This window comes from Numenius arquata, chromosome 3 (genome assembly GCF_964106895.1).
Source record: "Numenius arquata chromosome 3, bNumArq3.hap1.1, whole genome shotgun sequence".
NCBI lineage: Eukaryota > Metazoa > Chordata > Aves > Charadriiformes > Scolopacidae > Numenius > Numenius arquata.
Window position 1 is genome coordinate 56,994,988 of NC_133578.1, and position 25,526 is coordinate 57,020,513.

At 35.0% G+C, this 25,526-nt stretch overlaps 1 protein-coding gene across 40 annotated transcripts in view; it reads left to right on the forward strand.

The window, feature by feature from the left end:
* The window catches only part of RIMS2 (regulating synaptic membrane exocytosis 2), a 471,979-nt gene that overhangs the window by 362,080 nt on the left and 84,373 nt on the right, over positions 1-25,526 (forward strand). For 8 of the 40 annotated variants that reach the window (XM_074145864.1, XM_074145871.1, XM_074145861.1 and 5 more), the window contains 2 exons: positions 2,127-2,159; positions 15,605-15,705. The exons of 20 other annotated variants lie outside the window; for them this stretch is intronic. In XM_074145864.1, the coding sequence (XP_074001965.1) occupies positions 2,127-2,159; positions 15,605-15,705 (134 nt within the window). Of the gene's footprint in view, positions 1-2,117; positions 2,160-11,981; positions 12,018-15,604; positions 15,706-25,526 lie in introns of all 40 variants that reach the window. 12 more of the 40 variants (XM_074145858.1, XM_074145859.1, XM_074145860.1 and 9 more) reach the window with 5 other exon arrangements.

Sequence of the window (25,526 nt, forward strand, 5' to 3'; positions counted from 1 at the left end):
ATTTTTTTAATAACGCATACTTTGCATGATGACTTATAAAAGTGCAATTTTAAAAAGTATTGGTTTATGGGACTGTTATGCAGCCAAATATTGGTCATTTGGTTCTAAAATCTTCAAAGGGAGCTTCCCTGGTATTCAGTTCCATCCATGCTGGGCCCCAACGGCACTACTGGAATGCCTTGTGTTACCGTACCAGACATATTCCTAATTTGGAAATAATGCGATTTCAAGATCCTTTGAAAATTTCTTGGGAAAGATTTACCTTAATGATACATTTCTTAAAGCTATGCATTCTTACAGATATTGAAAATAATAAATGAAGTATAAAAGGGCCATGATAGAGACTTTTTAATGGCTGTTTTTGTCATGGTAGAAGTGCTCGCTTCAGGGCTACAGATATATAATAGAAAACATTTTCAGAAAAAATTAAGTAGTTCAGCTGGGGTTTTGGTGGTGGTAATAATGATTTATTAATTTAACAGTTATCGCAATTATAGCTGCACTATATTAATACCAAGCTATAATACACCAAGGAGAAGTAGATCTTTGTATTTACTTATTTGTATTTCATCCTATGGATTCATTGTACTTGCCCAGATAAAAAGATATTTATGTGCCATTACTTTTATTTAACATGTAAATACCTAGCATCCTTTGTCAAAACTGCCAGCTGTTACGCTTTCATATTACCTATCTCATATGCAGCACTTCATTCTGTAAGCAAACTTAGTTGCCTAAAAATACATTCTCAGTATATATGTTACAAGCTGCTTGTGTTTACAACAAAGTTTTGTTACAGTCTTGGCATTTGATAGTAGTAGATGAAAATTATAATCTGCCAGCTATAGAATAAAATTGTTTAACTGTAGAGCACAGTGATTATCAGATGAAATATAGTGTTGTCTTTCATTCAATTTTATTGATTTATATTGCTTATTCTAATTTTGCATTTTTTGATGGTATCTTGATCTTGTCTGTAAAATGTCGATAAAATTATAGCATATTTTTGTGGTGTATGAACTTTTCTGAAATTCTTAATCTAGCATATGCAGCGTTAATGAATTATAAGAAATGTTTTGAGACATTAACAAACTGCAAGCTGAAATTAGATCAGGGTTTATAGATATATTTTTTTATTATGAATCCTGATGATTTTTGGAAGAATGCATTTGTTTTGCTAATGATGATAGCTTCATAGTTCTTTGTAATTATTGTTACTTTTCAAGATGAATTCCTCACATTCTTTTGCTACAAAGAGATTTTCAGTACAGAGAACAGCACTGTCCCTCAGATGTTCTCCATGTCTGAAATGTCAGTGTTTTTCAATGTGAAGTAATAAAGTAAGTAATGAGATAGTTGCTTTAACATTTAACTTGCATGCAATTGAAGTAGCTTAGACTTCTGTGAGATGAGAGCTGAATTGACCTTGAGAGTTAATAGCTGTACATTCTCTTTTCTCATGCTCTGTATTTTAGTCTTGATAATACTGCCTTTGGCAGAGTGTTACAATAATGCAGTCCTTTCCAGAGTGTGTTATGTGGATTCTGAAATTACTGAGTTTGTATATCCTTTTGAAAAAAATTGGCCTCCTTTTTGTTTTCTCTTTTGGATATGTGAAGTTTGGTTCAGCATAATTTACAACAATTTAATAACTGAGTGATCTAATAAAACACTTCCCAATGGTGATATTACACTAATGTTCGCTACTTGAAAGAGAAAAATAATACTTGCATTCAAGCAGATAATGTTCCAAAAAGTTCAACAGTCATGAGCAAAAGTATTTATGCTAGTTAACATACCTTTTATTATCCAGCTTTTTCTTCAGCTTCATTGCAAGGATTGACTTTGCTGTCAATTATAACTTTTATTATTTCCTCAGATCCTATACTAACCCTGTCTTTACTGTTCTTTTTCAACAACAGTAGTTTAACCACTTCTTCCTCAGCTTTCTTTTTCCTTCTGGTGTCTGTGTTATTTTCTTTCCCCATTCACTAACTCTGCTCTGCAGACTTCTCTCTAAAACAATTTTTGGCCCTTTCCCTCAGTGTCAGTTTTAACCTTCTGAATACATCCTCTCACGCCCATCTCCTTTGTCTATGTCTGTCCATTACACGATGTGATCACAGAAGAAGTGGAATCATCAAGGAGAAGAAACTCAGGTCTGTCTCTTCTACTGCTTTTCTCTGTGTTATTTTTTTCATTTTACCTTTCCTATAGATTATATCACAGCTCACCTCACATACTTTTCACTCTCTTCCCCCTCAATATATTTAAGTATTGGCAAACTGTAAGAATTCAAGTTTAAGATGCCTATGTAATTGTTATTACCTATAAACTATGTAGTCTACAAAAAGTGTTAAAAGGTAACTGATGACACGTGTGCTATACCTTAAGACTTTAAACTAATTCAATTTCTGTTGTATCAGTGTTTATTTCCCATGTCCATTTTCTGTAAATTAGCCTTTAAGCTTCCAAAGAGCACATGAAAACAATCTATAATTTTTTTCATCTTTGCATTGGAAAATTGCTACAAAAATTACAGAAACTCTGATATAACTAGTTGTTTTTCACCCTGGGATATAATTTGAGAACTGAATAATTTTAGTAAGTTAAATTTCATGCACTGGAATGTCAAACTTAGGTTCAGTGAATAAAAACTATTTTGATTAGAAGTAGAGTTGTTAGTGATCAAAGATAATCTCTTATGCCAAAAAGTTTAAAACATAAGGCTATGATAATAAGAGAGAGCGAGAAGTAAAAAAATTGAAGGAGCTCTAACTTAGCTGTATTGTTCCTGCCTTTTCTTTCATATTGTGCATTACTTGTGGTTTTATCTTTCATATAGAATTTTAATCTGCCATTTTATTGAATTTTCCATGTACTTCATATTACTGGCAGAGAGCTAATGTCTAGCAAGGCATCCTGGCTCTGAAAATGCAGTAGTTGTTCACACTTCCCTGCTTGTTCAGTTCTGGTATGTCAGAAAAACAATGAAATTCCCCATATTTAAGTTAATTAAATTCACCTATAAAATTTAAATTCTGCAATTATTGCATGAAAGTGCTAATTAATTTCCTATGCCTCTGCTATTTTCCCAATAAATTAGAGAAGCCACTTGGGTGTCATTTGGCTTCTAAATCTGAAGCAGTTTTTGGGTGCATTGACTGACCCATTAAATTTCAGTGGTATTTTGTCAAACATTTTTGTCTTTTCTCTCCTATGGCTGGCTCCTTCAGAACTCAGTTTTACCTTTGATGCTGTTCCTGTCCTAATCCCCTTGAGTCAGAGATTATGTTTATGGAGTCTTGCAGGTTTTACTTGCTGTGGTTTTCATAGTAAACAAATCTCAGGATAGAAATCACTTAAATTACAGGGGAAAAAAGGTCGAGTATGGATAGAGAGGACAACTGGTAGTGTGATCTGAATTCCACCTTCTGTAAATCACCACAATTAATAAATTATGCTGTAGAAAGACTGAGTTTACTCACCTTGGGCTTAAGATCCATTCCCAGTTCCTGTGCAGTGATTCTGAATCTCTTTCATTACAAAAATGAAATTAGAGGATTGGGTGACCTGTTTCCTGTTTGTTCATAATTAAAAAAAAGGGAAACTTGTGGACCTTTTTATTCAATTTATTGATTGAATCAGTATTTTGAATCAAAATATTGAATCAGCCCATTTGATTCTTGAGGTTGGAAGAAATCAAACCTTAAAATGATATCCAGTGTCTCAGAAAACATGTATTTTCATGACCTATGTTTCTTGAACATATGTGAGACAGCAGTACCTATGTATTATAAACTTTTTTGGACTTTCTAACTCAGATGCGCTTTTGCAAAACTGTTTAGCTCACCAACAGTGTTAAGTAAATGTATTAGGCACTGATAAATTTAACTGTCTAGCACAGAAATGCAAAAGCATGATCAGCAGTGCAGTTACAAAAGTTGTTATTACTGCCCTTAAACTCAGGAGCAATTAGTTTGTTTTGTACGTAGTAACATAATTTCAGATATACATTTCAGATGGGTACTTTACATGTCCTCAGTGACAAAATAGCTTTCACATTTCAGTACAAGGCACTTTGAGCAACTGTGCGCCCAGCTAAATGCAAGAGTGGCATTTCAAAGGTATACCTTTAGAAAGAGATGTTTTCCCATTGTTTTAGAATTTGCTTTAAAAAGTGTGGAACTAGGATTATCCATTTAAGGTTTCATTAGGAAATGCTTTTCGAAGTACTTATTGTGCTACTAAACATTAACATGAATAAAAGGATTAGCTATTGATCTTAGGTGTTATTAGACCAAGAGGTGTTGTGAAAGCTAAATATCTGAATATATGAATATAGTATTGAAAGACAAATATTGCCATTTCCTCTCTCTGGACATTATAATCTTTAATTGCAAAAATGAGAAACTTTTATTGCCTGAAAAATATCTAGATTTTTTTTTTAATTGAAGAGTCCTATGAGAGTGCACACAAAGCTTATGCTGTATATTTCAAGCACAAAAGCAAGTTCAGAAAGCTAACAAGCAGTAATGTTTTTAAATGATTTTTGTTATCTGGCAGCAGTACAGTTTGATAGCATTCTTAATGACTAAACCCTGCTTTCCTTGGGTGAAGGAGGAGCTTTGTGATGCAGATTTTTCACAATTTGTTTCTAAAATCATATTCTGGAAATAATTTAATGTGTTTCATAGGATTTAAGTATTGTGAAAACTTCTAATGAGACATATGCCTGTTCACCTCCCTATATACCCAGTATGAGCAATGGAAGTAAGACCCTGCCTGCCAAAGAGCCTTAGTAATGAAGCAGACATTTTTCTTTTTATCAGTAAGATGGTTCAGACCAACCAGTTACCATTGCACCAAGAATTATTTGCAATTTCAAGTAATACTTACTGAGGTCTTCAAACATACCAGATACAGAAAATATTCTTCAGCCTTCAGTAAAATTAATCTAGGTCTAGATGCGAGCTGACTCAAGTAAAGATACCCAAAAATTGATCACCAAAACTATGGAAAAGCTGATCCAGGACAGTTCAACGGCAGTCAGTGTACATGTAACAGAAACAGTGCTGGCTAATTAATTCTAGGTTTATTCCAGGATGAGGAGGGATGGAGTAGTGATGCCCAGACATTGCTGCTTTCTAAGGAGGCGGATGGAAGCCAGAAGATGGAGTAGTGGGGATAGCTCCATTTCCAAAGGGCCATGAAATGCAGAGAAATAAAGATTACAGCTCTTTTCTGCAACATCTGGAGCAAAACTCTCATGTTAAGAGCACACAAAGGCTTGATTAGAGTTTTTCGAGAATGAAATTCAAATAGACAAGGACTTTGAAATACGTTTTTTTTTTCTGTTTTATCATTTTTATGGTAAATGATATTTCTTTGTAATAACATGATTGCTAGGAGTGAAGCCTACCAAAACTGAAAAACCCTATTAAAAATGGGTGACCAAATTGGAATATCTCACAGCCCTGAACAGTGGAGGGCCAAACAGTAGAAGAATCTGGCAAATGAACCGTTGAAGAAAGCAAGGGCAAAATATTTGTATGATTGAGAGAGTTTAAGAGATCAACTGCAGTAGAAGACAAGGAGCACAGTTATTTGGATTTGTTCTTATCTTAAAGTATCATGAGAGGATTTTCCAGCCTTATGAGAGTTAATCTGTTGTGATGTGCTTGCCCTTTGAAGAAACAGAACACGACACTGCTGTTTTTCAGTTATTGCTATAGTTAGTATTCAGTGACACGCTTTCCTTTAAAGACCAGCATGGTGCTTTGTTTTGTTTCCGTCTTTCTCATGTTGAAAAGAAATTTCTGGGTGGAATTTGTAACATTTTAGCACAAATATGATTAAATGACTTGTGCATCTCTGAAGGCTGTGATATTTAGTTTGACAGGCGTGTTTAAAATCTGATGCCTTAGACTGTGACTGAGACATTTAAAGAGCCTAACTCTATTTGGTCAACAAAACCCAAAGGGATAGGTAATACATGTATCATACTGGATGGCTTGGTGGCCCTTTGTCCTTATTTTTCATTTTGATTAGAATTAAAACTGGAAAGCAAAGGCCTCAAAATCCAACCCCCAAAATAACCAAATATACTGAACCATGTAAATAAAAGTCGATCTTCAGTCTGCTGAAGGAAAAATAGTAAAAATATCAGATGATGTAATTATAAATAAGAGCATAATTGTGCAGAAGACAGAATAGCATTATGTATGTAAGTTTTAGCAGTAAAGGTTTGCTAGTTTAATTCGTAATTCTCCAAAGTCTTACATGCAGGTGCATATGCGACTGTTGCTTTTGTGTTCTTTGGTTAAATCTTTGACCATACTTCTGATTATTCAGATGCTAATGAAGATGTCTTGCGTTCTTAGGATGGATGAAGAATCTCTATTAATAGCTGTTTGCTTTTCTGGAAGCAGAGACATAGTTATCATCAAGTGTTTGTGCCTATGTTCTGAAGTGGCTATATCAGAATGTCAAATATTCTGTGGTTATACTGTGGAGTATACCAGTGGTAGGAACTGTGAGGAGCTTGCATGCTTGGCAAATAGGATTGGAGAGCTTAACAATAAGACTGCGCTCAGGCTTTCATGAAGACAATGCAGAGTTTATAGCATGGCTGATCTGAATGGATTTTTGTAAGTACAGAATGAGGTCCACTAGACCCCTCAGATATTTTTCTTTTACATTTTCAAAATCCCTGTATCATTTGTATAGGGAGGATGTGCCAGAATTCTTTGGAGAAGCAAAATGGGGTGTTTTAGCTAATAGTAATCTTACTGCTTCTTTCTTCCTTTTTTTTCATATTGGGCATTCAGTATTTTTCAAATACTTTTGAAAATAAAATATACAAATACATACACCTTTGTATGAGGCAGCCAGGACAAACATCACAGAGTATCCTGTAAAAATCACTTTTGAAAAGGATCCAGACACCATAAAAAAAGCCAGTCATGGGCTGAATCATTACTTTAATAAACATGCAAAATAGAACTTCTCAGCTTGCTTCAAAGGTCTTTTACCAGCTACACTGATCTGTCCCTAGTGATGAAGACCTGAGCTGACCCTGTCAATTTAGGAACCCGTGATTCTAGAGATTCTTTAGCTTTCTAGCTTAGATCACCACACCATCTTATTCAATTCTTTTACTAAGCAGTGCCATGTATTCTGCAAATAATCTGAAGTAACATTGTTAACATGGTTTAAGCATTGTGATAAAAATTTGTTTAATTGGTGAGAAATGTCCCCCGGGTTTCAGTCTTTGTTTAGTGTGTCAAGTTTGAAGCCAAGAAGAAAAAAAGCCCAACAAAACCATCAAGCAATTCTCAAATGGAAAACGGGAATGCAAAGGCATGCTCCCCCCCCGGGAAGCTGGCTAACTGAAATTGGCTTCATTCTAACATTCCCTTTAAAGGACAGTAATTGACACTTCAATCTTATTTAAACAATAATTCAAAACCACTTAAACAACCTTCTATTTTTTTTCTGGTTCCACATTTCTGTAGGTGTCAGCCATATTCTTTTCATTCAGACTGTGTTGAGGATCACAGACTTCTTGGAAAGGCCTTGTTTGCTGCAACAATAACTTTTTTTGTATTTGCCACACATTGCACATAAAGCCCTGAAGTGAAGTTCAGCAGCCATTTATATCACACATAACCTGATATTTTGCTAGACCTGTAGCAGGTAGGCAGTTACATTTTTCACACTGTAGACAGCCAGAATGACAAAATTTAGAACTAATTTCTTAGAGGTAGAATTGGAATTGAATGGCTCTGGAAATGGGAGGAAATGTAATCCTTTGAGTGCAAGACCTTTAACTGACAAGTTTTGATGTTCAAAGCAAATAACTTTTAGATTTTTCTTTAGGAGACAGTCTTGTTTCCTTTGCCTCTTTTGATAAGAATATTGTTTCAGATATTTTTTCAGTATAAAATTGATTTCCCTGTGTTCTTACAACTAGCACTTCAGGAGAAATCTCTAGCAAGAAATTTGGCTAGCATTTTTAAAATTACTTATCAAAAGTTAGGGTCTTATGTATACATTTAATTTTTAAAGGAAAATGTTTTAAAAGAAAATGTTATTTAATAATTTGCACTACTCAGACTCAGTTTTCAATAAAGCACTTAAGCTAATTTATCCACTCTGTACGTACAATTGCTAGTCATATAGCTGATATTAAGTGTCTACAAATATGAAAAATAGAAGCATAAAACTTTTTATGTCATTGTTATATCTTATGCATAAACTCGGAGACGAACAAGGAGTTCCACATCTGTTGTAGTAAGATGCACATGCTCCGGTGTTGGAGGCGGCAGTTTCTTTCATTCAAAGCAAGGAAGTCTAGGTTTATTTTAGGCCCCAGGTCTCTTTCTTATGGATCCCAGGTGAAAGTAGTATCCTGAACCAACCTGTTGAACTGATGCCTCCACAGCTAAAAATCATTGCAGGAGACAGTTCAAGAAAGAACCAGGCTCTAATCTCAAGTTTGGGGAAGTAAGCTGTAAGAAGAGGAAGAAACCCTAGGGAGGAAGACTATTAAGCCCAGCACTTCCCAGTTGTAACCCTAAGGCTGCAAAGTCAAGCTCCCCTTTATTCTCTTAAGCAAGCCAGCAATTTTTGACCAATTGTTCAACGCTGCCATCAGAATGTATGGCTAGGGTGAAGTCTGCTATCCTACTTCTTCTGTGGAACTGTTACTCTATTCAAACATGTACAGAGATGGTCGTGTTTTGCTCCAAGGGACTTGCGGTCCCTGCTCCATGGGACTTCTTGGGGCAAGGTGGGCAGAGCCAGCTGGGGCACTTTGGCTGTGGGACCTCCGGGTTCCCATCAGAACATCAGAGCTCATTGACTTAAAGCATTTCCAAGAAAATGTACCTGATCAAGGCCATTTTAGATCAGTTTTAGTTCTTGTTAAGTCTGCTCCTATATGAGCCTCTTGATTAGAATTCTGTTCATTTTATCTTCCAGATACGTGTTAGATTGTTAGATACCTATTAGATATATTAGTACCTCTTAGAAAGAGTAGACCCTTACAGGACCAGGGGAACATGGCTGTGTCTACTACTTCATGAAATCTCAGTGGTCATTATAATAGCAATGTCAACTGTGATGGTGGAAGAAGGCTTTGGGAGAGGATCTTTCAGCATTTCTTTCTATCTATCCCTGTATTTCATCTCTATATTTCATCAATATACTTCAATATAGCTGTATTCTGATTAAGCGGAAAACATAAAGTTGTTTTCTGTAATGTACAGAAACATCGCGTTCATGAAAGCACTGATTTTTTTCTCCGAATTGTTTAATTCTGAAAAACTTTAGCTCTTAAATTGAGATAATTACACCACAGGATACAGTATATGCTTTTCACTTTGTAAATCAAGTGATGTAGAAAAACATTTACTAATGTGATGATATTGAAGAAATCATGTAAATAGAAATACACAAAGATTTTTAGGAGTGACTGGCGACTTTGTTATTTTATATTATTCAGTTTGAGACATTTTAAATTCATCTTATAGTGATTTAATAGTTTTCAGCATTTTCAAAATATTAAGGCTCTTTATATATTTTTCGATTTGAGCACCTAATAACTGGGGGAACCAAAAGCAACAATCTGAACCTGCTCTGAATTCTTTTAACAGGCGATTACTAGCCCATAGCTGCTGTGAAGATCTTTGCTGCTGAGAAGTTAGCATTGTTTTATTTGGTCAATGGACAATACCGATACTGTTCAGTTCTGATGCTTCTCACCCAAGTGAGATCTTTCTCAATTCAATCTTCTTTCTAGTACTTCTTCAGTCAGCTCTTCACAATACAACTGAAACCTCAGTTTGGAGAGTAGGATCCACTGTGCTTACCTTTCTTGTAAAGATCTAAAGGATTTATTTGTTGTAGAGATTTGTAACAAATGTCACAGCACTTCAATTACACTTTTAAATTCAAAATCTAATATAACTTTATGCTTGCTAATACTATGGTATTCTTTTCTATAAATTTGGAAATATTTTTCTATATAATTTTTAAACATGGAGCAGGAACAAGGGAAAGTCGGGTATGTTTCAAGTTTCTCCTATTTTGACAATGTCTGTATTTAAAGACTCATGGTTGAAAAGCCCTATGGCTCAGAAATATGAATGAATGGACTGCTAGACATCTTAAAAAGGAATTATCCTATATAGTATTAGATTTCTGTATTAAGATCATATTTCAGGCAAAGTAAGGATTTATTTTCACCATGTTTATGAAATAACTTAGAAATGTCATCATTCTGTCTGTGATCAAAACTCAAGAGTATCTTAATGACTCTTAACTTCACTTTCATTTATTTTGCATTATATTGAATCAGTGCTATTGCTATCAAATTGCTTTCTGGTTTAGAAAGTAATGAGGCAGTAGAAGACACTGTTGTATTTGTAGTTTTTATATTGGTGATGATTTAAAAGCAATTAAAAAATGAAAGCTTTAAAAGCAAACACAACTATCTCTTTCTGCTGTTTTCTAGCAATATCCACAACCCACATAGATAATGTAGGCGAGGCTACCCAAAGACCAAAGCAGACCTTATTTATAAATTGTGTACAATATGGGGCAGGAAAGATTGGAGAATGGGAGAGGTATCAAGAACCCATTTGGTATCCACTGATTTCCAAAAGTATAGACTTATGATTTGCCATATCTGTTTCCCATTAATTTGCCCAACAGTTCCACCAGGAGTTGCCAGCAGAACAACCTTGATCCCACACAGGATGAGATGCCACATCCCATCAGTGTGGCACATTATTGATGGTCTCTGAAAGAACATATTTTTCTTTCTTACACTTGTACCTTGTCCCAGTATGGTTTCTCTTTAAGTATGACTTCATCTTCTGCTTTGATACCACCTACAAAATAGTATTTCCTTAAAATATACCAACTCTGTTTCCCTCTTCAGTCTGTGTACTATATAGTAGATCATAATTTTGTGAGCAACCCTAAATAACCAATAATTCTGGAAAACTATTTAATTCTATTAATAAATGCTATTTTTGGTTTGTAGCTTGGGGGTTGTTGCTCCATATTCATGGGATTGTTTTAATTTAATTTAATATCATTTTGACTTACAGTAAGAAAAAGAAACAGAGAGTCTGTGTAAAAGTTAATGTATTTCTAATTAAAGTAAATTTAATTTGACTTACATTTCTTTCACATTAATTACCAAACTTGGATTTCAGAGTGCAGTATTTATGGGCTGCCAAACTATTTGATAGGAATCCAATGTATTTTCATTTCTTTGTGACAGAGGAATGCCCTGAGCCATTTACAACCTTTGGTATGCATTCAGAATATTTGTTGGCATCAGTTAGCTGGATTTATGTGCATGAACTGGGTTCTGAGTATTGTTGTTACTGTCTTTTGTTCTTCATAATTTTATAACTCTACGACAAGCTACAGTAACATCATTATTAAAGCTTTTAAGGTGTATAAGCTATGAGATTTGATTAAACCAATGGAGATTTAAAGGAATCACTGAAAAGCACTCTGACACATTCAATTTTTATGTTTGAACCATTTGACTGCCTATTGTGTGTGCATTGCATAAAACATACGGCACAAGCGAATTTTTTACTTTTATTTCTGTGTCATCCTATTCAAGGAAACTGTAAAGTAACTATGTCTGACACCTGCCTTGCTCTCTTTTGTGTTGAGTGTGTTAATGATTCTGGAAGTGCACAAAATACCCATGGGTTCCCTCCAGTAAGTCTTCAATAAGTTTGCACAAATGTATACACTAGCATGCAGTGAATATGCCTCTGGATGTAGAGCACCATACTTGGTTGGTTGACTAAACTCATCAGTTTAAATTAGTTTGGTGGGTTTTATTCATTTTTCCTTTTTAATGCATGATTTATATTACTTTTATTATTATTTCTGCATTTTCTCTCTCCCCTCTTTTTGTTTTACATATTGCTTTCATTTGTTTATAGAAGAAAAGAAAGCAGATCCAGAAAATGGGGATACAGGTAGGGTGCCTTATTCAAAATATTTTTATGTTTTTGCCCTTAAGTTCTTTGATCTATTATGTTTAAGTAAATGTGTACCATAGAGTTGGATCACAATGTTGATGTATTTTTGGGATTTCAAATTATACACTAGGAAATGGAAACTGGCTTTCCCAAATGTATTTCCTTTGCTTTTTTAAGGAAGTCAAATTAGGGTGAGAAATGGGAAGAAATGGGAAGAAAGCTAAAGAAGGCTGGCTCTTTGTCAGCCAAGAATTTCCCTGTGCTGATGAAAACCCCACTGAGCTAGCCTTCAGGCCATGGGATTTTTAATGTTAGAGAGTTGTTCAAAATAGCAAAACTGAGATGTTGCCTACAGTGTAATAATCCCAGTTGTGGTTGGTGTTCTTCCATCAGTGTTTTGTAATTTTCTGTGTTCCTATGGCTGAAGTTTGAGTTCATTGGCTATTTCTGTTGGAGGCACTGCTACTGTCTAGAAGCAAAATTCTGCAAGGAAGTTAAGGCAGACGTATACAAATGAACACACTTTTGCGTAGACAAAATTTGGTTGCATACACTTCGGTACATTATTGCAATACATTAAATGGTATCAGAAGAAGCTTTAATTGTTCTAGTGTCAGTCTCTATAGTCCTGAGAATGTGTTGGGCTATGTTCTAGCTAAGGACTTGAATAACACAAGGGCTCAGTCAGCCTTATGCTACCAGCATGAAAACTTATGCTCCTACATTTTCACCACTATTAATAACTATTAGTTAGATTCAGATTAGTTCTGATTTGTCTACGCACACTCCATAAACACCTCCTGGTTACAGTGGAGTACTTAGTATAGGACTGATGTTCAGCCTTGGTTAGGAAAATCACGTTAGAAGCTGAAGCTTCCTGATGCACCCAGACAATTACTGAACACTCTGGAAGTACTTTCTGCTCCTTCTAAACCCCCATACATAGGTTTCAGCTAAGTATAGATTTGCTAGCAGAAGTGGAGATGATGATAGCCCTGCATTCTCACCACTTAGTGCGACACACATGCACGCTGGACCATGTGAATGGGAAGTGCCCCAACACTCTCAACCTTTCCTACTCCCATCCACATCATGGCTGCATCTGGCTTTAGTTACATCAGGATTAGCCTGCGGCAGCCAGTAACCCTGGACACTCTTTCTGCCTGTCAGCTCCATGCATAATACAACCAAAGCTGGTCTTCTGCATTATGAACTTTCCATTGCCCTCAGGATTCCCTCTTTTTGTGTGTAACTGAATTCACTTACTTGTTAAAGGCAGTTTCAAAAATTCATAGCAAGTTAGATTTTCTTTTAATAAGCTTTTATGGGAATTGAATTTTTTTTTTCCTAAATTTTCTTATCTTGTTTTTCTCTTGAGACTAAAATATGCCACCAATTTTGATTATTTTGCTACAGAGGACTCACATGGAGAGCTTATGTGTTACACTTCCCTGTCAACTGCGTATTTCAGAGTGCTTGGTTCTGCAAACCAGGAGGAATTGGAAACCTAAGTTGCACGTTGCCAAATGATTATAGATAGGAAATAATATTTTCACAAGTAATGGTGAAATTTCTAATTTATGCTTAAGAATTGTTATTTCATTAATTCTTGTAATTTCCTGAAATTTGGCAGAATATCTGGGGAAAATGAACATATGTGATAATTTCATAACAAAAATTGACAAAATTTCCCTTTTGGTAAAAAACATCTCCTTTATTACATTACTGAAGAATGACAAGTGGATTTGCAGAATGTTAGGATTTCAGCAAAAGGTGATTTCTTTCTTTAAGCAAAAGTTACTGTTTTACTTCAAAACCACTTACGTATTACTTCTGTCATTGAATAAAGAAAATATCATTGTCCAGTTTAAAGTTTTTGGTTTCAAGAGAGAAAATATTTCTTAAGAGCTTTTAAAACTAAATCCTTAAAAAAATCACTGCATCTTACTGATAAATTGGCAAGTATTGCTTTGGGGCCTTTAATAGTTGAGGAAAATTGTGACAGGAAAAACTAGCTATGTTTTATTTTAGGAATTCTCATCTGCTACTGTTTTTTTCATTTTGTTTCTCCCTATAAACCACCATTTTTTCTTCTTTCATTTTTGTTGATTTTAATTTGTCTTAAAAGTTTTGATGAAGGCTTTATATTCATGTTGTTTGTATGGAGTAAAGATGGAGAGTTTGAATACAGAAATAAGAAGCCAGAGGATTTATAGATAATAGTACAGTTTATCCTTATTCCCTTCCCTCTTCCTTCACCCTCCTCCTTCCAGATTTCCCACAAAGTGCTGCAAGATTTAGCTGGCAGGTCTCTATTGTAGTATGTGTTACTGCCATTACTGCTGTCAAGAAAGAAAATACAAAGCTCAGAGGCCTTGCAGAGGCCCTGTGCAAAGCCTGACTTTACTATTAGATTATGACTTAGAACTGAGGTTTAGAGTTTAAATCAGATATATATAGTGTACTGGAATCAAATATACTCATTACAGTTCCATAAATAGAAGTCCAGATTGTTCAATATGTGTAATGTATAGAAACTTCCATTTATGATTATTGGGATTCTGAAATTTTAATCCGAGACAACTTTTCTGTTAAAATTATGGAAAGTTTAAAACAAATGTCAGTCAAAATTAAATGCTTTTTAGCATTCAGTGGATAATGAATTACTCTTGATTTATACCTTGTTAAAGTGAAAGAGAATCACGCCTCTGTGTGTATAACTATATTTTGTTTTAAAATCTTTTTTTTTTAATTCTGGGCTGTTGTCTTCCTCTAATTTTTCAATTTCTTACACTTCCACCTCAGCTTTGGCACTTAATTCCTTATTATTTTACATAGTAAACTGTGGTGTTACAGTACCGGTTGGCTGAAACCGGCTGCTGCCCAAGTCATATTTTAAGAACCCATCCCTAATTGATACTAATCATATATTTGGTCCAAGAAGAATGAATCCTGAAATCATTCTTGAAGTTGTGTGTCATTAGAATGTAATACAGTGATGCCACTGGGTGGCTCTTTAACATTCCTTTATATGTCTTTAAATTGTTTTGAGCATACTAAGAGTATGCTCAAATGGTCAACAGAAGCTCTGCCAGCCTGTGGTTGATACTTAGTAATTTGGTATACTAATGATTAGTAATTTGGTATAATAATGCTGGTATCGCAGTATAAAAAATGAAGAATCCAGGATCTCTACCCAAAAAGGTTATCTTTGCATTCCTTTTTTTAAACAAAAGACTTAGTTTCTCTTCAATATTTTTGAAATAGTAAAACTCTGTTCTGTGGAAACATTCCGTTCCATTTACATTTGTTTTTTCCACAAAGTTGGTTTCATTTGAATTGTGTAGGTAATGCAACACTTACTAAGATTCTGCTGAATTAATTACTTATCTTCTATTTTCCTTCTCTTGCAATTTTTTTTGTTTTTCTGCAAAATTATAATTCAGAAACTAAAATCATATACACTGTAATTTAAATGAATAAGATTTCATCTCTTTCTCTTAAAATGCCATGAGCATAACTTTAAAATTGGAATTGAAGATTGCTTGTGTATTTATTTATTTTATTTTTTTTTAACTTAACAGGTGCAATGGATGTAGAAGAGAGGAATCGCCAAATGAAAATGAGCAAGTACAAACAGGTAGCAGGATCAGATTCCAGGCTGGAACAAGATTATCATTCTAAGGCAAGGGAGTTTTGTTTTGAAAAGCAACAAAATATGCTAAAGTAAAATATCCAATATCCTTTTAGAAAGTAATATATGAGTGGGAGGTTGTTTCTTGAGTAAAAGTTTCTTGTATACCTATAATAAAATTATTGGAAACGTGCAGCAAAACCCTTAACACAGAGTGTTCTTGATTATTAAAATTTAAGAATAATTTAAGAAATCAAATAAAAGTGGTAGTGTAATTATCTATTGGAAAGAACAATAGGACCATGATTTAAAAACTCAAAGAAAAGGAAAAAAAGGGGTTTATTGAGTGACAGATGGAATGAGAGCTATGGAAACCTCCTGTTCATGGCATTATCTTGATATACTGAAAACTGGAAGATGTAGTGTTACTTAGTTTAAAAGTGGCAGTACTTTTGGAAAAGTATTTTATACATCAACACAAGCTTTCACCCCAGCTGTGGCAATTGCCAAAAATCTGAATTGTTTCATAGTAGTATAGTCCCAAATATACTATCCAAAATTTCCTGCTATCTGGAACAGGGTCATGTCATATACAGTGTGTTAATTAAAGTAATCAAGATATTTTCAATTTAAACTTCTATTATACAAAAATAATTTAGTGTCCTCTAAAAAACTTCATTAATTGAGGTCAGATTGTAAGTGGGAAACACGAGACTTCTGACCTATAAAAGCTGGGTGAGGAAGAGAAGTCTGTTTCAGACTTTTATTTCCAGGATGTAGTTCCTTGCTCCAAGGATCTTTAATATTTGAAGACAAAGAAATAATCAAATTTATTAAGTATTATTAGTTTTGCAGATAATGTAGACTAATATACTTGATATAATTAATTTCTAGAACGTACGTTTCAGTGGGGGAAAATAGAAGAAGAGCTGCAGTGATGCCCATGACAAAATGAAAAACACTATTAATGAAAATAGTTAGAATTGACATAACAAAAAAACCCTGTGAAAATGGCTTAAAATACTTTAAAACTCTGTAGATGTGCTGCATGATTATTTGGGTATTTTACAAATGTAGTTTTTACTGCAGAAGGCATAGGAATTTTTTTTTAACATGTAGGAAGGACTTGGTATACTGTCATGTTTAGATGCTTGTTTTATGTTGACACTTAACGGCAAAGTTATTTTCACGTGTGTCTATATTGTCAGCTTTGAAAGGTGTTACCATTTAGATCTGAGCATAGTACTGTGAGCAGACCTTATTGCAAGTGTTATGATTGTATGTACCACAGAAATATGACGTTATGTATTGTATGTATAACCAGACTTATTCTGCTAATATTCCTGCTTCCTCAATGCTTAACTGAAATTTGAGTCAGAAGTAGGACTGGCATGGAGTAAAGAGAATAAATGGTCTCATGTGAAGGAGCTGGATAAAATATAACTACCTAAGGAAACATTTCCTACCCTTGTTTTTCCATTTCACCCACACCATTGGGCCTCACTATCCATCTTTTATCTTTTTTATTAAAATTTTACCTTCAGTATTATTGGAATGTATTAAAGAGGAAAATTATAAATGGAATTATTTTATGAAAATGGTGATTTATTTATTGCACACATCAAACAAATTGTGTCCAGAAATAAACAGTTAATTTACTCTTCTGCCAAAGTGTAGTTTCAGTATTTGAAAATGAGTTATTTATTCTGTCAATGAACTTGTGGAACTAGATACTGAATATTCACATATATGTATTAATTCATAATGCATTCTTAAAATTGTGTAGTTTTAAAGCCATATAAGAACCATAACTCTCATAAGCCATATGAGAGTTCTGTCTTCACTTTTTTACTACCACTGCTTCAATTCCCCTTAATTAAGTGCTTATATTATCTAGAGACAGAAAATGAGTAAGTACATTTTATCTACCTGGTTTCTACAAAAATTCTTCTGGAATTATGAACTGAAACACATATGTCAAATGCTGACTGAAATCTCATGTTCTGTGTAGTATACAGTGACTTTGACTTTTTAAATCTGTCAACTGGCACAAGCAGGCAGTCAAGCATGCCATGGCTGAGAAAAATGTCATTAAGTAGGTACTAAGCGACATTCAGGAAAGTTAGCACATGGAATTTTCTTTTACATTTCTGTTCTATTTCTTTTTTTAAATGGGAGTCAACAGCAACTGTATGTCCCTCGTGATTACTTTGAGTTAAGAAAAAATATCCTTCCTTGCTGAGAAAGCAAAAGGTGTAACAGTAGAAGTTATATTAAATACTTAAATATTAAAATAGGCATCCTGTGCTATACCTCTCTAGTTTTATTCTACCTCTGAAAGTCAGTATTAGAGGCTTTAGAGGGAGGTACATACATTTCTATGGTGCATAGTTATACATTAAGAAGTTTGTGGGAAGAGTTCACTTCGAGACATCTGTATTCGTAGAAGCTGCTGAAATATGAAATTGATTTTCCCTTATATTTTTTCCCGAGGACTGATAAAATTGCAGATTGTATTTTTATTATTCATCTACATGCCTAATTATTTTTTGAAAACTAAGTATTCTGCTTCCATAATATTTTGTATACATGAGTTTGGCAAGTAATATATTGTGTAAAAGAGTTATTTCCTTAAATGCAGAAGTTGCGTAAGTATGGTTTCAGCACAAACATAAGGAAAGCAAGCAATATATTTGATTTTCATATAAACATACTTACAACTAAAGAGACATGAGAGGAAAAACAGTATGGGCATTAAGGATTAGGTAAAAGTATTTCTGGCATTGGAACAGCTATTTATTTCTGAATATTGAATACTAGTAGACTTTAGTAGACTAGTAGACTGAAGTCTGAATTGCAGTGCTGGTAGAAGCTGACCTGCAGGAAAACCTGAGTTCTGGTAATACAGAAAAAAAAGCGCAGTAGGAAAGTGTTCCACCAGAGGGAAAAAAAGCTAGTTACTGTACTGTAGCTCTGCAACACTAGCCTGATTGATGCAATTTTCCTCAGTAATGTTTCTAGGACTCATTTGTTGTTTTGCATGAAAATTAAGCTTCCCAGTTCTTAAGTGTGTAAGCAAGCTGCACTGTGAAGAGGGCAGGGCCAAGGTGGGAGCCGAGAGAAGCTGAGTGAGGAGCATCTAGGTTCACTTTGGACTAATTTGGTTGATCTGGCTTTTGAAGTCAATTCCCAAACTACCTTTTAAAACCTCTCTGAAACTCTCTGCCTTGCTTCTTGCCTGGTGCTGCTGCCATTAGCTCTCTGAGAAACAAATCGATAGTGCTATACTTGGTGAGTAACTCCTTCCCCTGCCCGTTCCCACCACTGCTCAGATTCAGGAGTCCCCACTGACAAACCAATGATAAAGGGTGGGAGGAATCGTGTCATTCCTCTCTCCTTTCCCTCATGACTGCAACGTGCCCAGTGAATTGACTAGGGAGAGTTGAAAAGCTTTGCTGCTACTGAGAAAAAACAGTGAAGATACTTCTTGTATATGGAGCCCTAAAAATGTTTGCAATCAGTGTGAAATCAGTACAGGACCAAGAGAGAATTCCATCAACTCAGGCCGTATTAGCCACTACAAAAGGGTCTGAGTAACTAAACACGTTGAATGTCAAACTAAAGGGGGCTGGATTTATGTAGGAGTTAGAATAGTGAAAAATTATTGTTTTCTTTAAGAACAAAGGTAAAAGAGAGACTGGCAACTAGCTGACACACATTTAAACCTCAAAGTATCGTGAGGCTAATTTTATTTGGTTTTTTTAGGAGAAAATAATGACTACAAAAAGGTAGAGAAATATAGCAGTTAGTAATAGTAATGTAGTAATTAGGAGGATAGTATATTAGAGCAACTAGGAACAAAGCTGGGTTAAAAGAGGTAGAAGACCAGATGAAAACTGAAATTTTTTTAGAACTGGTGACAAGGTTATTTAGCCAAATAGAGAATAATACAGAACATCAAAGAGGACTTTCCAACTTCACCTTTAATGATTCATATTGATGATAAGACTGAAACTTTCTACATCATCAGATGTATGCAATGCTGCAGGTCCTGTTAATCAATAACCACAATTCAGGTTTCTGGCAGGAGCATAATTCTCTGTGTTTGATGAAGGAAACTAGTAGTAGTAGGCAATCTAGCACACTGCTTTGTGATCTTCTAACCTGTTAGCAAGACCAAGACAAATTAAGCAGTGGAAGAGTTAAGCATGCATTCAGCTTATTTGATCAGTGTAGATGCAGCTGAAATGTCCTTGGAGCCTGCAGACACTGACAAGCTGCAGTTCTTCAGACTGAGACACTTTGATTCAGCAATGAATCAAGTACTGCCTTATGGGTTACCTGTGTGAGAGAGTGTGCAAAAGGTAAGAGCTGTAACACTGGAGGTGGAAGAGGTTGAGTTTGAATACATCAGGAGCAGATGTTCTTAACTCTCAGTCTTGTTGCAGTGTGCAAAAGTGTCCCAAGAACTGCCTTTTTCCTCTGAAACCTTCTGTAAGTAGTAGTGTCACCAGTACAGCTACATGTGGTATCCTTTGACCTGTGTTGTTAGTGGAATGTTTGATTTAATGGTGTTTTGGAGATGCCCTTGTCTCCTCATTAAAAAATCAAAACAGATCAGTACATAGAGCAGTAAAGATTACGAGCGGAAATATTTGTCACTTTTCTTCTTGAAACCCTTGCGGAAGAGGTGTTGAACAAACATCCAAACTAATAGGATGATAAGACCTTTGATATTCTTACTGTATATAAGCTGCAGTTGATTTATATTGTTTTCAAATTGTCAATCGTTTTTGAAAATTTAAGCTTAGATGCTGGGAGTTCTGGGAAGATCATGATATGCCCAGTAATAATTTGATAATTTATAACTATTGTGACTATACCTCTTTGATCCTATAATTCATAAAAGAAATGGAGGCTAGGTTAGATGTCTGTATTCCCTCAAAACAGTGCAGAAATTGGAACTCTGTTTTGTACACATTTCTTTTTAACATACCAGTTTAAATTTTAAAATTTTAAATATCTGGATAAAACTTGAAAAGACAAAATAATTTGAATGGAGCTATGCTGAAGAATAATTAAGATAGCAAAAATTAACACAGATAATGCCACACACAAATATTCCACACAATTAGTTTCTATAAAATACCTGTAAAACTAAGGGCCTAACTAGTAAAATTTGATGGGCTTATAAATGGGAATAGCAGTGTGTAGTTTTATGAGGTTCCTTCATCTTCGCCTTCCCCACCTCCACACCAATAAGCTCTTTGTTTCAGGAAATAAACCAAACACCAACTGGGCTAAGAAAGAATTTTCCATATGAGGAAACTATTTGGTTATTGCCTGTTCCATGGCTTCTGTGCTTTACTAAGGACTTGTCAGTAATTGCATTTTTGGACAAGAGACTTGATAGCTAAACAGGCTGTCTGGTCTGAAGGGACGGGTCCTGTCACTCTCAACAGGCTGTGAGCACTCAGGTTACCAAATCAATGTGGATTGGTGTGATTTCTAGTATTTTCTTCTTCAGTCAATGATATGCAAACTCTCAAAAAAGATTTCTGTTGCTGTCATTTTTCATTTAATTCAAACCCTCTTTTAATTTGTTTTGGTTCTGATGCTTTTGTAATTTATTTTTTAGTCTTGAGTGTCCGTGTCTATTAGAGATTTAGGGTAATCTTAAATGTAATAATGTGGTTAACACAAATACTACATTCACATATCATGATTATGGCTGAAACATATGAAACATCTGAAAGTAGACTGAAACTGGCTGTCTTTATTTGCCAGCATGTATTTTCTGTTCTCAGCCATTTTCTTAGGTTTTGTGTAAGCTTCTATTGCTATTCATATATCCAGAAAGCAGAGGTTAAATACATTACAAAAAGTTGTTAAAGTACCTTATCATTTTACAATGAATCTCAAAGAGAAAAAAATGACTCCTGGAAGTAAAATCATAAAATCATCAATCTTTTTAGGCTCTGAATATTCATTAGTTATTTGAGTTATTTTATCAAACACATCAGTATATCAAATATACATCAAAATGTATATCAAAAGATTTCTGTAAAGGCCAGAATCAATTTAGTATCTGTAACCATTCCAATATTATTCATATTTTTAAATCACCTGCATGCTGTTTTGACCAACTTCCAGCCAGAGTAATCACTGCAATTTGTCATAAATCCTTTTATCCTTTTTCTAATAGGGTATTTTTTCCTTTCAGAACTGCTTTGTATAGGCATGTGAATTGCTAAACTGTTAGTCTATTTTGCTTCAGAGTGACTATCTTTTCATAGTAAACTCAGTTATTTCTGTTTACGTTTCTCATCTGAAATTAAGCTGTAAAGTTCTAAGATGCTATTGAACTGAGTAACAATTAATGTATAAAACTGTGTGACTGTGCTTGAATTAATTATCTAAGATGTACTGAATCTGATGCTATGCTGATAATAAATGAGAAAATCTACAGAAAACAAGAAAGAAAATTAACTGGAAAATACGTACTAAATATCTGGGTGCCAAAGTGTGACACTCAAAAATAGAGAATGTATGAAGTTAATTGAATTGCTGCAACAGTCAAGGAGCTCCAAGAAATGAGAATAATGATCCATGATAACATGTATCACACCAGACTGCAGTTAATTCTGTGGCAGGCAGAATAGGCACAAAAAGGACATTATTCACATTTGAAACATAACAAGGGTATAGCAGTGGTTCCAGCTAGACGGAAACGTTTGCTAGATCAATTTCCTAGGCTATTGACCTTGAAAATTCAACTAAAGCGTGGCATGCAAGTAGAAAGGGTAGACGTGAAGTTGCAGTGCAGTGGTCGCATGGAGCCTGCTTAAACGTGTAGGATTCAAAATGAAGAAGCCGGACCTTTGTCTGCCTCAAGGGAGTGGCTCAGAGGCCACTGCCAGACTGAGAGGCAGGGGAGCTGGCTGGCCCCTTGCCTCCTGCGCCTCCTGCCCTGCCCAGCTCTCCTGTGCTCAGCAGCTTGAGAGTTGCTCCTGGCATGGCCGCTGGAGAGCCGCTGCCCATGGTTCAGCTGGGCGTACCTTAGATGGAGGAGTCGCCCAGAGTTCACTCTTCTCATTCGTAATTCTGATTATAATGATGAGGACTGTGATGCGGTTTTAGCAGTGTGGAAGTTTTCTTCGGCCCAGCCTCGGGGACTGCTTCTCTTCAGTAAATGGCTTGATCCCTGGGAGCGTTCAAGGCCAGGCTGGATGGGGCTTTGAGCAAGCTGGTCTAGTGGGAGGTGTCCCTGCCCATGGCAGGGGAGTTGGGACTAGATGATCTTTAAGGTGCCTTCTAACCTGAACCATTCTATGATTCTATGATTTTCTTTGATAGCAGCCCCAAAGTTATCAGTAGAAAATTTTCCAGTTTATCAACGTTTTTTGCAAAAAACAAATTTGTGATTTTGAGGTCATGCAAGAAAAAAGCTATGTATCTCTCAGATTTCCCTAAGGCATTGCATTTTTTTGATTCTTTTTTTTTGAAGTATCTTAACTACATAATCTTTCACAGTTAATTTTAGTGACTGTAACTGTGACTTCAAGTATACATATTGCAAGTAGTATATATGAAGGTTTTGGATGGGTATGTAACATACCACCATTATTCTGTAAAAGCTGCTTCTGTGCAATGGAGCTAATCAAAGCAGGGTCAGGACCTTGGGAGTCTCATCGTAGGGAGGTCTGTCCTTTATAAAGCCTTAATGCCTTCAGAAACACTTCTCATGAGGATGTTACTAAAACATGAAATTATCTCTGTGACCCTTCTAACCTATGGTATTTCTGACTGTTATTTGTTGGAAGTCTTTGGTTACAATAATTAATACTGATTTAGTGTTAGGCAATAGAGTATTTTCTTTAGGAATACATCAGAAGGAATATTATCCTCCTCTGGCAGATGGAAATCATTGCTTTACTAGAGATTTCACTGACAGTCTGGAATCAGCGAATAGTAACAGGAAATAACAAGAAAAGAACCCCACAGTTCTGAAAATTTAATCCTTACTTCTGAACAGAATAATGATGTACCCAAAAAGTGTTCATTTTTGTAATATGAAAAGTAGAATAGTTAAATTATTGCAGCAAACTTATTCTACTAGTAGTATTCCAAGATAGTAGAAAATTAAATTTTAGACAAAATTGACAAAGTCTGCATAACACCACCTCCCCCCCACTTTTTTTTTTCCTAAAAGAGCACCTTGTCCTGAATCGTTGCCTTGAATATATGTAGGTTTTTCACCTAATAATCTTAAGAATCATGCTGAAAAGAAGTTTGGAAATTGTGTTTCTTCCAGAGTCAGTTTATGTTGGGGAAAAAAGTTCATCTATCATACAGCCAATCATAAACAATTTTGTCATGAAGTTCAACTTGTGTTATCACAGTAAAATGTATCTGTTATATCTTTTTTTTTCTTCAAACTATAAAATCTTTAAGAGGTGTTATATTCATTTCTTCATATAGGCTATCTTAGAACCATTACATTTCAGAGAACCAGGATTTATCATCCTGTTTCTGTTCTCTCTCGAGTGACACATGCCATCAGGTAAAAAACAATTCTGTGATTTCCATGCTTCTGCATTTTAATCTGAAGCAATTACCTAATTAATAATATCTGCACTTTACTTAGTTTGAATATGATTTTCTAAAAACAAAATTCAAAATACTGTGACACAGTCTTCTGTATCTAAGAGACAATAACGTAAATTCACTTCTGGTAAACAGGCTGACTTTCAGATTCAAGAATTGTAAAGAAGTAACTTGGATGTTTTTTAGGAGGCAGTTAGAAATGTTTCTCACTTCTAAGCTAGTTTCTAGTCACGTAAATTTAGGAAATGCTATACTAATGTTATGCTAAGGAAACAACTGTAAAATGAAAATAACTTCAGGGGTTCTAATAATTCATAGACTCTAAAGATCTTTGAAAATGCTCACAGGAGTTTTTGACCCCAGAATAGTTCCAATATAGATAACTGTCGTGTGAAATGATCTAAATACACTTTAAATTGAATTTGTTTCTTCTGGAAATGTTACATATTATTATCCTACTGTTGAAGTGTTTTATGTGGTGAAGTTGAAGTTATAAGTAATGTTAATAGCTGTTGCATATTTTCTGTAAAAGTGAGTTCAAATTAACCTTACATGCAAGCAAAGAGGTAAACGGTTATAGTATTTGCAGTGCGATCTGACGGACATAAGTAATACATGTTTTCTAATTGCTCTGTCTTTGAGAACTGAAGCACAATAACTAAATAGAGAGTTCAGTTTTACTATTCCCCAGGACCAGTTTGCATCTTCAGGATCTCCCTGCAGCCTTTTTTTCCTAGTTGCAATATAATGAGGGTAAAGCTGCTGAGGAAATACATTTTAGGGAAAAGTAATGTTTTCTAAGCAGTTATAACTTGCTTATGGAGGGATAAGGAGATGGTGATATCTACATTTTGCAGATTTGTTTCCCCTTTAGCTAGACATGAATCAGCAGAAAATTTGTAGACAAATTATCAGCTGCGCTGTTATATTTCTTATTGTGCAGGGATTTTCCAAGATATATTCTAATAATCAGAGATAACAAGATTAAGAAAAAAGATTATGGGATCTTCCCTCAAATCATGCTTGATTTTGGAGGCTATCCTCTGATATCTGTGCATTTAAGGACTTATAAAGCAGAATCCTACAAATATATATTTACATACTGTTCTTGAGCAATTGCGTTACTCATGGTCCTTAGGCACTTCAGTTTACAGGAATAAGCACTCACCAGATGGCCCATGTGTCAATCCAGCCGTTCTCTTCAGCATGAATTCCTTTGAAGGTGCTGTGTCCCAGGACAAATTTGGTGAAAGTCATATTTAATA